The sequence below is a fragment of the Pseudonaja textilis genome, chromosome 2, assembly GCF_049901715.1.
Source record: "Pseudonaja textilis isolate UNSWEBS1 chromosome 2, rPseTex1.2, whole genome shotgun sequence".
In the NCBI taxonomy this organism is placed as follows: domain Eukaryota; kingdom Metazoa; phylum Chordata; class Lepidosauria; order Squamata; family Elapidae; genus Pseudonaja; species Pseudonaja textilis.
Genome location: NC_141991.1, coordinates 244,311,464 through 244,324,141, shown reverse-complemented (window position 1 = coordinate 244,324,141; position 12,678 = coordinate 244,311,464). Strand labels below are relative to the sequence as shown.

At 39.2% G+C, this 12,678-nt stretch overlaps 1 protein-coding gene across 1 annotated transcript in view; it reads left to right on the top strand.

Annotated features, from left to right (window-relative positions):
* The window catches only part of DCC (DCC netrin 1 receptor), a 1,175,771-nt gene that overhangs the window by 890,372 nt on the left and 272,721 nt on the right, over positions 1–12,678 (top strand). Inside the window, exon 9 of the mRNA XM_087927493.1 lies at positions 4,305–4,459. Within this exon, the coding sequence (XP_087783619.1) occupies positions 4,305–4,459 (155 nt within the window). The remainder of the gene's footprint in view (positions 1–4,304; positions 4,460–12,678) is intronic.

The following is a 12,678-nucleotide window of genomic DNA, read 5'->3' as shown; positions in this document are numbered from 1 at the left end:
AGATCACCCTTAGCCTTCATAATCCTATCTATTCTGTCCTTGTCTAAAATTGAGAAGACACCCTACGCAGCTATGGGAGTGAAACAAAAGAACAAAAGCTTCAGCAATGGGAGTGAGTAGTATAAAACATTCACTTGGTTTGTACAACATTAACTGCAAGTGAATATCTTCGGTGAATAAATATGAATGGCTGTGACTGGAATCAAATGGGATCAGATTCAGCAATTGACATTCGAAGTTAAGCATTGTTAACCTGCCTTCCAGGGACTCCGTAATCTGTTATCTTTATGGCTGAACCATTGCATTTTGCAGTCCTTGTAGAAAGTCTCTATGCTTCCAGTAAGCACATAAGATGAGAGTAATGAGAATGAAGTGAAGCATGACTTAACTTTGGGGGTGGTGGATTAAGCTGGACCCACTGCCTTTGTTTCAGATCTGATGTCAATGAAAACAGAGCACGCCACAAGAATTATGGACAGAATTACTGCTGAAAACCTTGTTTGTATCTGTGTTTGCTTTGAAAAATTCTTACCCAGACACATATTTAATGGTCTGTGATTGTTTGAGCTCTTCACCCATTACTCAGTATTTCTTTGGGCAAATTTGAAATTATTTAATTTTTGCCATGCTTCATTTCTTATTTAATTTTGTTTATATCACAATAGCCTAAAGAGTGTCTGTGAAATAAATATTGGAAGTCGGGAATGAAGAAAGAAAAATGCTATCATTTCTCCTTTCCAGATAGTAGATTAGTTAGTTTGGGGCCATTAATTGGTGATCTATGGCATAAAGAGGATTTCATGTAATATGAAATTTAACTCGTTTATTTAAAAACAAACAAACAAAACAAGTTATTTAAAAAAAATAAACATTATTACTTTTCTTACAAAATAGAGACTCACCTAAAGTATTTTAGTGCCGTGAAACAATATCTGTCAAGTGTGGGGAAATCAGGAAGTCCAGCAGTGGTGTGTTTCAAAAAAAATTTTTCCTACTGGTTTGGAGCTTGCTTTGCATGTGCGCTTCATGCAAGACCCAAACCAATCGTGTACTTTGTACGCACATGTGTAGTGATCAAATTAAAAAAAACTGCCTCTGCCTCCCAGCGATTTGCCTCCTTGCAGCAAACAGCGAACAGCCTGTTTCAGTTTCAGTTTCAGTTTCAGCACAGCCTGACTAGCACAAGCAGCTGATTGTTGTTGGATCGGCCTCCCAACTATCAGCTGTTTCAGGCTGCAGGGATTGCCATAGCCTATTGCTGCCTCCACGTGTCCCATTTTCAGCCTCTGCATCCCATTTTCAGCCACCTTACACCTCATTTTTGGCCTCCACGTGCCCCATTTTCAGCCTCTGCATCTTGTTTTCAGCCTCTGCACACCCTGTTTTGGCCTCCACGCATCCCCTTTTTGGGCAGCGAAGATAGGAACTGGCCAAAAATGGGGCACACAGAGGACAAAAATGGGATGCAATGGGGTGTGCAATCTCTGCAGCCTGAAACAGCTGATGGTAGGGAGGCTGATCCAACCAACAATCAGCTTCTTGTGCTAATCAGGCTGCGCAGAAGCTGAAACAGGTTGTTTGTTTTTTCTGCAAGGAGGCAAATTGGTGGGAGGCAGAGGCCAAAGGATGGGGGCCAGTGGGTGGGCAGGGCCAGTCAAAATTTTCCTTACCGGTTCTCCAAAGCAGTCAAAATTTTCCCTACCAGTCCACAAGGACCAGTCAGAACCAGCTGAATACCATCCCTGAAGTCCAGGCAGTTCAAAAGAATGCAAAGGTTTATTCCAAGCTCGTGCTCTCTGCCAAGAATCTGAACTACTAACAGGCAAAGCAAATAGGTGGCAGATAAGAGTCAGCGGAATTCAAAGTGGGTTGGACTTATATCTCTTATGGGTGCAAAGGGACTCAAGACTGATGACCCACTTGATTCCTCCCTCAGTCACAGTCTGATCATCTCCTACAAGGTCAAATGCAACGAAATATTAAATGAATATTAAATTACTTTTTAAAAATATTTCAAACTAACATTGTCCAAGAAAGGTGCATCCACAAGCTTTTTAATGCTTTCTCGTCTTAATTTTACGAATGGAAAATATTTTTCCAAAGCTGCTGTATGCAAAATAGGAACTTCAAAGATTTTTTAAAGGGAAACTAGAAAAGACAGGAAAAAAAATGTGACAAGAAAATGGACAAGTAACTATGCAAAGTGGCCTGAACTAATTTCCTGGAGACAGATTTTGAAATTAATCTGAGGGCTTAATTTACATACATTTTCATGAGGGCTGCAGGTTATTCTCATAGCTTGCAAAATTTTCTCAAAGTACCAATAATTGTCCAGGGTTGAAATTAGCAGAGGCGCTATATAATAATAGTTTGAAATCAGCTGAGCTGTTGATTGGTATAGGCATAATGAGGTGGGTTTTTTAGGAAAGTGATTACAATTTGGAGTTAAAGGACAGAAAAAAAGTTAGGCTGTCACACATTGGGGAAGTGTTCAGCTGCCTTTTTAAATACCAGAATTGGAAGGGATTGGAAGGAATTGGAAGCTCACACATGAGGCCCTATACTATTTCAAACAAATGGTTGTCCAATGTCTTCTTAAAAACCTACAGTGATAGAGCACCCATAGCTACTGATTAATTGTTCTAAATAAGGAAATTTCTCCTTATTTCTAGATTGGTTCTTTCTTTGATTAGTTTGCACCTGTTGTTTCTTGTTCTACTTTTAGGTGCAATTAAATATTCCCAGCTTGGATCTGAGCATAGCTCAGCTGTGACTGCAAGAACTAATTCATTTGGAAGTTCCCAAGTGATATTCCATGTAATCTAGTGCTTCATTGTTCCCTGTCCTTCACCAGTTGCAGGCTTTTTTGGACAGTCAAGATACATACATGCATAAATGCATACATATATACATACATACATACACGCATGCATCATATTCATCTATAGCCACCCATCTCAAAAAATGTGACACTGGGTAGCATAGATCCTACATTGAGATCAGATCTAGAGCCTCAATTTGGGTGCTAGGTTCTAGTCCTTCAAAGTCTCAGGTTGCATTTTGCTTTGCCTAATGACATATCTTACCCATCTGATTTGTTCAACCTGCTCTTAAATCCTAAATCATTGACCTGGGGACAAACCCACAGTTTGAAGGTGGATAGCTGAACCTGTAACACAGGGGTGTCAAACGCACATCGTCACAGCGTCATCACGTGACATGTCAGGATTCCCTCCCCTTTCGCTAAACTGGGTGTGGGCATGAGCAGCGTGTGACGTATCCGGCCGGCGGGCTGCGAGTTTGACAGCCCCTGCTCTAAACTTCACAAATTTGACACAACTTCACTCAGTTCCTGTACAGTTGATCCATTTATTCTAACCAGAGCTGTTTATGAACGTTGTTGGAGAAATAGTTTCAGTTTGTTAAGTGTTGTGTTTATTCTTCCTTTATTAATAAGCTTTAACTTTCCTATCCAGGTTTCTGATTCCCCCTCTTTATTTCCCCTATCCCATTTGGATTGGCTACTATAACTCTGCGTACTAATTTGTCTGTGGCATTCTAGCCTCATCCTGTATGGATTTATGTGTTATCAGTGCTCAGCATAGCTAGAGGCCTAAGATTTCTTGTCTGGAGAGATTTTCCACCAAATTAAAATTAGTGAGATGTTTATTATTTGACTGTTACCACACACCATAAAGTTATGTTGATTGACATTTTTAATGATATATTTCTAAACACTACACAATATTCATACCAATTAACTGCAACAATAAGTACCGTAGCTGCTGTGTCACAAATAGTACATTTGGGCAGATGTCATGTAAGAGTTGAAGGGAAGGGATTTTTCTATCTGTAACTATTCAAGATGCTCACTGTTTTGTTTTATTCTTCACTTCAGTGGTTCCCACCACCACCACCCCCGTCCCTTTTTTTTAAATACTAGCTGGTGCTTTAATCTCCTGTTCCCATCCATTTTTTTTTTTTTTAGTTTATGCTTGTCAGTATTTTTGTTTTATCGCTTTTAGATTTTGCTTTTCTGTAATGTGATAAAATATTGATGATTCACTGTTAAGATGCTGCATTGAGAATCTAATAAAAAGAGGTATATAAAATGATAATGATTGTAACAAGATAGGAAGTCATCCTTCTTCTTCTGTTTAGCCTAGATAGTTCATCACAGCTGTTCCTCAATTTTCTCTCCCTTATGATTTTATGAAACCTCCTTGAACATTATTTGGAATATTTTTTTTTCATCTTGACATTTGTGTTTCTTGCATTGCTTTTTTTTTTTTTTTTTTGGTTAGGGAGAGAGCACTGAATACCTCCCAATCTGGGTTGCTCCAGCTTACAGTGGGAAATCTGAAACCTGAAGAGACTTATACCTTCCGAGTAGTGGCGTACAATGAATGGGGACCGGGAGAAAGTTCACAGCCCATCAAGGTGGCAACCCAACCTGAGTGTAAGTACATTAACTGGGTTCTAATTGGGTTTTGATGTTCTTGCAGCTATATTTAGTATGCTTATGTATAGTTGTAAAGCTGTAACGTATGGCATGGCATGGAATGGCATGGCATGGCATGCTATGCTATGCTATGCTATGCTATGCTATGCTATGCTATGCTATGCTATGCTATGCTATGCATAAAGTGGGAGATGTTTAGATCCAGGGGCATCTGTGTGGTAGAGAGAAAACAACAGAATAACACATTTGGAAAGGACTTGGAGGTCTCCTATTCCACCCCACTTCTCAAGCAGGAATCCTATACCATTCAGACAAGTGACTGTCCAGTCTCTTAAAAACCTCCAGTGATGAAGCATCAACAACTACTGAGGCAATCCATTCCACTGGTTGATTGTTCTCACTGTTAAGAAGTTTCTCCTTAATTCCAGGTTGCTTTTCTCCTTGATTAGTCTCTGTCCCTGTTTCTTGTCCCTCTGGGTGCTTTGAAAAATAAATTGACCCATCTTCTTTGAGGCAGCCCCTCAGATATCGGAACACTGCTATCATGTCACCCCTAGTCCTTCTTTTCATCAAATTAGACAAGCCCAATTCCTGCAACCGTTCTTCGTAATGTTTTAGCCTCCAGCTCTGTAGTCATCTTTGTTGTTCTTTCCTGCACTCTTCCCAGAGTTTCTACATCATTTTTTATAATACAGTGACCAAAATTGGATGCAGTATTCTAAGTGGGGTCCTACTAAGGCTTTATAAAGCATTAGTAGTATTTAGTATGTAATATGAGCCACAGTGGCACAGTGGTTAGAATGCAGTACTGCAAGCTAGTTATGCTGACAGCCGACTGCCTGCAATTTGGTAGTTTAACTCTCACCAGGCTCAAGGTTGACTCAGCCTTCCATCCTTCCGAGGTCAGTAAAATGAGGACCCAGATTGTTGGGGGCAATAGGTTGACTCTGTAAACTGCTTAGAGAGGGCTTAAAGTACTGTGAAGTGGTATATAATTCTAAGTACTATTCCTATTCCTACGGTATTGCTGCTACATGTGAATTTTTTTACTAATACTGCATGTGCCTTGATTCTACCCCCCTGTTAATGAAAATTAGGATTGCATTGGCTAGTTGGCTAAAGGGGTAGTTAAGATAAGCCAAGACAACAGCTACAATGATGGAATGAAAGGCTGCCTTCTTTTTATCTGTGATTGGACTGTTGTCCATTTTGATTTTCTTAAAGTGCTGTTCCTCCCCTGGATGGTTAGATCTTGTACCTTCCTTCTTTGTCAAATCCCTTCCCCCCAAGTTGTAGATAAATCCTCTTTACAGGGAATTTATCTTTGGTACACCACACCCACACATAGATTGGAATAGGAAGCCAATTTTTCCACCAGCCCATAACATCCATATATTCCTTGTGCCACAGGTACAGTATGTACCTGTGATCTTACTGAGATATTACTATTTATCCTCAGTGGAAAGCCTTCCATCTACTCAAGGATGTCATCATTTTGAAGGCATCCTATCTTCCATCCTTTGGGACAGGATTTCAAACACTGCTTCACTCCTACATGCTGAAGTTTCTTTTGGATAAAGCCTAACTATCTGCAGAGTGCCCAGTTATTGAAAATATTTTTTCTACTAGAAAAGTAGAAGGTATATATTAGTATGGAGGATTAACAAAGGGGAGCCACATTTTACAAGCTCGAGACTTATTGCAACATTCCTGGGATAAGAGAGGCAGATCTCATTTTTAACAGTGCTGGAGATGAGCATGAGGCCACCAGGAGTAGATGTGTTAGGGAAACAAAAGCTACTGTGCTATAAAGTATTTGACAAATAGCTCCCCGCAGAAAGGGCTCCTTTTTACAACTCAAATGTGGGGTGGCAGATGTTGTTACTCTATTTTTTCTTTCTTTCTTCAAACACCAATCATTTAAGAAGTTGACAGTGGTAGCATTTTGAACAGAACACCTGATGGAGAAGCAAACTCTTGGAGTTTGAAGTCAAGGGTGTGGCACTTGGAATGGTGCATGTGGCCTTCAGGGTTTAATGACTGGTTTTGTAAATCTACTGTTTCTTTCCTTTTAACAGCATGTGGTCCTTGAATAAGACCTTTATTTGACAGATTTCACTATATTATTTTTTTATATACTCAGCTTGTATGCAATTTGGAATCATGAGCTACATCACAACACTTGAATGACTTCATGACCCAAAAAGATATTTTGTTTTAAAGGTAGTGGTTCTGCACAGATATTTAACTAGATAATCCAAATTTGATTTATTCAACCTGCAAACAAATTAACATTACATTCCTTTTGATACATAACAGGAAAAAGACCATCATTGTACCTCGCCCTAAGGCTGGTTTTATCACCATGGATATTTTTCCAAAGGGATTGCTCTTCTCTTCTTTAGTCCAGATTTTTTTGGAATTAGGGAATTAGGGAATATTGCATTGGACTATTATAGACTACTATTAATTCATTCAATCATTCAATTTGTATAGCCATGCTCCTCAACCGGGTGACTCTGGGTGGTTTACAGTTCTAAACTTTTAAAACAATTAAAACAAACATTAAAACAATATTTCAAAATATCTTCCATGGATGGTGAGGCTGATGAGGTGCCAAGAATAGTTCTAGATTCTTTAGCAAGTAAAAGGTTTGCAGAGAAGTGAAAGAATAAATTGGATCTAGAAGGGACATTGAGGGTCTTCTAGTTCAATTCCCTTCTCAAACAGGAGACCTTATACCATTTCAAATAAGTGGCTGTACAGCCTTTTCTTAAAAGCCTCCAGTGATGAAGCACCCATAACTTCTGGAGGCCAGCTGTTCCACTGGTTAATTGTCCTCACTATTAGGAAGTTTCTCCTTAATTCCAGGTTGCTTCTCTCCTGGATAAGTTTCCATCCATTGCTTCTTGTCCTGCCCTCTGGTACTTTGGAGAATAAGCTTACTCCTCTTTTTTGTGGCAGCCCCTCAAATAGTTCTTGATATGTTTTGTCTCCAGGACTTTAATCATCTTGGTTGCTCTTCTCTGCACTTTTCCCAAAGTCTCAACATCTTTTTTGTAAGTGGTGAACAAAACTGGATTCAGTATTCCAGGTATGATCTTACTAAGGTTATATCAACCGGTACTAATACTTCACATGATTTTGATTCTGTGCCTCTGCTTATACAACCAGGGATTGTATTAACTTCTTTGGCTGCTGAGAAAGACAAAGTGGAACCCTGTTGGATGAGGCAATTTATAGTCCAACTCCCTATTAAACACATCCTATGGAAAGAAACCATAGGAACCAGTGATGTCATTAGAGACACGGACACTGAAATGTCCTAATAGCAAGCACTCTTGTTCAAGCTGTAGAATGAAGATTGGCATGTGACTCAAATTCAGCATCTGAATTTTGATCATGTGACCATGGGGATGCTGCAAAGGTCATAAATGTGAGAAATGATAATAAGTCATTGTTTTCAGTGCTGTTGTAACTTCAGTCACTAAACAAAGTTTAATGTTGTAAATTGAGGACTATCTGTATAGCAAGCATCCTCTTTTTGGAGAATTGAGAAGTGAATTGCTCCAGAGGTTTAGTTAACCACAGACAAACCATGGATAGTAAATGCAGGGGGAAAAGATTGATAATCTTTCCTCATTTCCTTTGTTTCTGGGACAAATTTGGCCAATTCTTCATTTTTGTAGAGTATAATATGTAGCCAGGATTTTGAGAATAAAAAGACAGGCATGGAAAGAGACTTATTTTTCCCTTAGAAGGACTTCAGCCTATGGTGCAATTTCATCACAGAGATAGTAACTAAATAGAGGCCTTCATTTTAGAGGATCAAATAAATAAATAAAATGGTGAAGCAAAGCTGACAGTCTTTTAATTCACTCTTTGAATTTGTAGTTTTTTTGTTAGATTTATCAGTGCACGAAAGTAAATAAACCCATCATCCTGTGATAGACAAATGCCAATGAGATAATTCTGTCACCTGCACATTGTCAGAATATACTTGCCAGTCAGCTAGGATTAAATTCTGCAGCTAATCATACTATACTATTTTGTGAGAGCAGCTTTAAATGAGGACAAAATCTTGCATCCTGGATAACTGTATTAGATCAATACCATCAACTTGCTTTTAGCTTTAGACTTCAATATGTAAGACAAGGAAATGAACATAACTTTTAATACAAAGCAGAGCTGCTGGTCACCTGAGTCAAGTTTTAAAATCAATATTTCCTTCCTGATTTATCTCAAAGAAATTAGCTGCTGGTCACCTGAGTTAAGTTTTAAAATCAATATTTCCTTCCTGATTTATCTCAAAGAAATTATGTATAGGAAAGAGCAGCAGTGAATAATAGAAAGACAGTTGTGAAGAGCAATGTGCTTCCAGCGTGTAAATTAAGGTACCTTTGTAGGGAGCAGCATAGAGCATTAAAAACTCCTGTAATATATTGTGCAAGAAACTCTGTGTGAACTATCTCATTTTGTTTTAACTTTGTCCCACTTGAAGCCTTACAAATATGTTGGATGACAACTTCTATTAGAACAGGTCAATAACTCATTGGGTGCCCCATAGAGAATCATGGGAGCCATACTTCAGTATACATGGACGACATCTAGTTAAAGAAAAATGTTCCATTTTTGGAATTTTGGTTGATCAGGTTCACCTGTTCTAAGATATTGTGAGAAATTCTTTGAAGCTTCAATGTCCATTGCATTGGGTATTTAAGAGTCAAAGGGTACAAACACTGTCCCCAGGGAATAATCTATCCTTCTATAAAGAGCACTTGGTTATCCGTGGAACAAGAGAGTAGACAGTGTCAAGAACAAGTCAGGATTGATGGGTATTCTACAAAGCAGGAACCACAGATAAACCAGAAGCTGGAAGAGCAACTGTGGAGCACAGGGCAAATCAAGAGAGAACCAAAGAATAAAGGCTAGAGGGACAAGTCAGAACTTAATGCTTAAGCAAGTCTCCACTCCCAACTGCAAGTTCCTTCTGTTGGCTTTGTTCCTAGAAGAATATGAGGGTCATTATAGGTGACTCAAAAGCAGATCATTCTTCACTAAAATGGCTACCAGCTTCAGTTCATAGTTCCATATGCAAGGCAGATCCACATACCGTAGGTTCCAGTGGCACTTAAGGTAGAGCCTTACAAAATCTCCTACATGTAAGAAATGCCCTATATTCTTTCTTTGCTTTTATACTGAGTAATTTTTATTGTTCCTATTTAGTTGCTAAATTGTGTTCAACTCTTTGTGACCTCACATACCGCAGCACATCACCCCGTCCCCATCGTCCACTGTCTGCCCAAGTCCATGTTCATTGTGTTGATGACGCTATCTAACTTTCTCATCCTCTGATGTCCCCTTCTCCTTTTGCCTTCAGTCTTTCCCAACATCAGGGTCTTTTCCAATGTGGCAAGAGATGTTGTAAAATGGGGCAAAACTCTTGGTTAGCAATGGAAATTTCAGGCTCAGTTGTGGTCTTAAATTAAGGACTACCTGTATCTATTTTGAGAACTTGATACCACTTGATAGATCTGACACTTGGACTTCTTCAAAAGCAGTTCATTTTGATTTGTTTCAAAGGCAACTCTGTAGATGGAAAACACTATGCTATATTATCTCATGCAGAGATTTAGCTTCTAGATTTTCACTTTTTTTTCAGGAAAAAAAAAAAGACCAAGGTCCAAATCTACTTCCCAGTATGAAATATTTCACTCTTCAGAATAGCTAAAAGGCTGTGACCAATTTGACCTCTTTATCTTTAGCTACACTGAGGGAAATTGTGATTAAATGGTTCTTTGAATAGCCTGATAGTATATTTTGTTCACTTTTGGGCCTGATATAATCTGAAAGGATTTGACAATTATTACAAAGTAAAACAGATCTAATCTTCCTCTTCATGAGGGAACACAAATAATTTTAGATGCATTTGAGATTATTTTGGAAACTGCTGTCTGAAATTTACTACAGAAAGCTATTTGTCTTCTTCCAGCTTTCTCTATACCAGCCTAAATCTGCCAGGGAGGTAATGAACTTTTTATCTATTAAATTCCAGGACTGAAACTGGCATAATCACTGCTGAGGTTCAGTTAGTAACTAAACATTTCTGATGTTCGAGAAAGATATGACGGCACCACTTTTTTTTGTGTGTGGTTATAATAATGACATTATTGATCGTTTTTGTCTGGATAGGAATGAATTCAAAGGGTTTAAGAGTGTGATCTTTCACCATGCCTCCTCCATCAGAAATGGCTATCAAGAAAAGTGATTTTAGGAAAGCATGTGTAAGACTGCCCTGATAAATTTCCTCATTTCAGTTATTTTTTTCCCCCTGACTCTCTCATACCTTTTTAGAAAGTGGGCAGCTTTCAATTTCATTTCATTCAAATTCATTTTAGGTGTCTACCTAGGAAAAATGAGGAGTAACTTAAATGCATTCCATTTGCTTAAAATACTTCCATTAAGTGTGTATATATGTGTGTGTACACACACACACATATTCAGATCCTGTTTCTGTGAAGAATGGTCTCTTCCCACATTAACTTTTAATTTTGCTTTAGGCTGATTTTTTTATGGCTACTAATAATAATCGGGTCATATTTGTGAGAAAGATATAATTTCATTTGCATTTCTGTGAATTCATGTGGAAATGTGTTAGAAGGTGTTCTTTTCAGCATATAATAAGATGACTACAAAAAGAAAAAGGAAAAAAAACCCAACTACCAGTCTGTTAAGAGGATTTGTAATACCTCTCAAACTAATTGCAATTGTATAGTACATACTGTTGGAGGATTATCATAAATTACTTACCATTTGGGGAAAGCTTATCTTTCGATCCACAACTCCGGAGCTCGGAAAACTTAACTGGATTCTACGGTTTCAACCCAATAAGAGTGATGTCTGTACAGATTTTTTTCATCTGTCCCCCAAACCTAGTCAGCATCCATCTTTTTTCCACCAACACTCAACACAACTCCACACATTTTTTTTCCCTTTCTCTTTGGAAGAAGTTTCATAATGTAGGGATCCCCAATCCCTGCGCCATGGACCAGTATCAGTCCATGGCCTGTTAGGAACTGGACCAGAGGTGGTATTCAGCTGGTTCTGACCAGTTCTGGAGAACGGATAGCAGAAATGTTGAGTAGTTTGAAGAACTGTCAAATACCACCTCTGACTGACCCTGCTCCCAACTATTCTCTGCCTCCTGAGTCCCAGCTGATTGGCTGGGTCTTCCTTTTTGCCCTGCACAGGAGAACGAAGCTGGAAAGCAGGTTAGTGGGTGGGGAAGGAATGGGGATTTTACAGTATCCTTCCCCTGCCATACCCACTAAGCCACACCCACCAAGCCATGCCCACAGAACTGGTAGTAAAAATTTTTGAATCCCACCACTGAACTGGACCATGCAAGCATGTGAAGTTTCAGGATTTAGGTAGTGCATGAAAACACACACCCCCACACACAAATCCGTGGAAAATTTGTTTTCTATGAAACCAGTCCCTTGTGCCCAAAAGGTGACCACTGTTGTAATGGATCTATCATTACGGATTGTCTATGGAGATTCTTAGTCATCCAGGTCATGATTGTCTCAAAGGTGTGTTTTCACGAGGCAACTGGACTTTCTGGTTTTTCTTCGATGACATTTCACTTCTCATCCAAGAAGCTTCTTCAGCTCTGACTGGATAATGGGGAATGAAAGGATTTATACTCCTTGCAGACAGCTGGTCATTTGCATTCTTTTAGTGAGCTGTGAAGGCCACCTGGAGGTTGTATCTGTGTCACCCGGATCACCTGAGTGGTGAAACTATTGAAAGAACTGTGTTGTAGACTGGAGATAGAGGATGTTGTATCCCCCCGCCGCCGCCCCAGTTGAGAAAGGGCTATTAAATTTTGTCATAAATGGCCTCTCTGACCCCTCTTTCAATACAGCGGTTCTCTCTATCTAAAATGTGGAGTTTGCTGTCTTCAAAAGAGTGGCCTTTGTCTTTTAAATGCAGATGGACTGGTGAATCTAGTCCCGATGGGTTTGTTTCCCTGTGTTGTGCCATGCATTTATGAAGTGTTTGTTTTGTTTCCCCAATGTACAGCTCTGCACATGGCTCACTGCACTGTACTGCATAAACTACGTTGCTCAGTTTGTGTTTGGGTGTTTTATCCTTGGGCTGGACAAGCTTCTGCCTTAGTTGTACTCTTGGGTTTGGAGTGTGCAGATATGCTG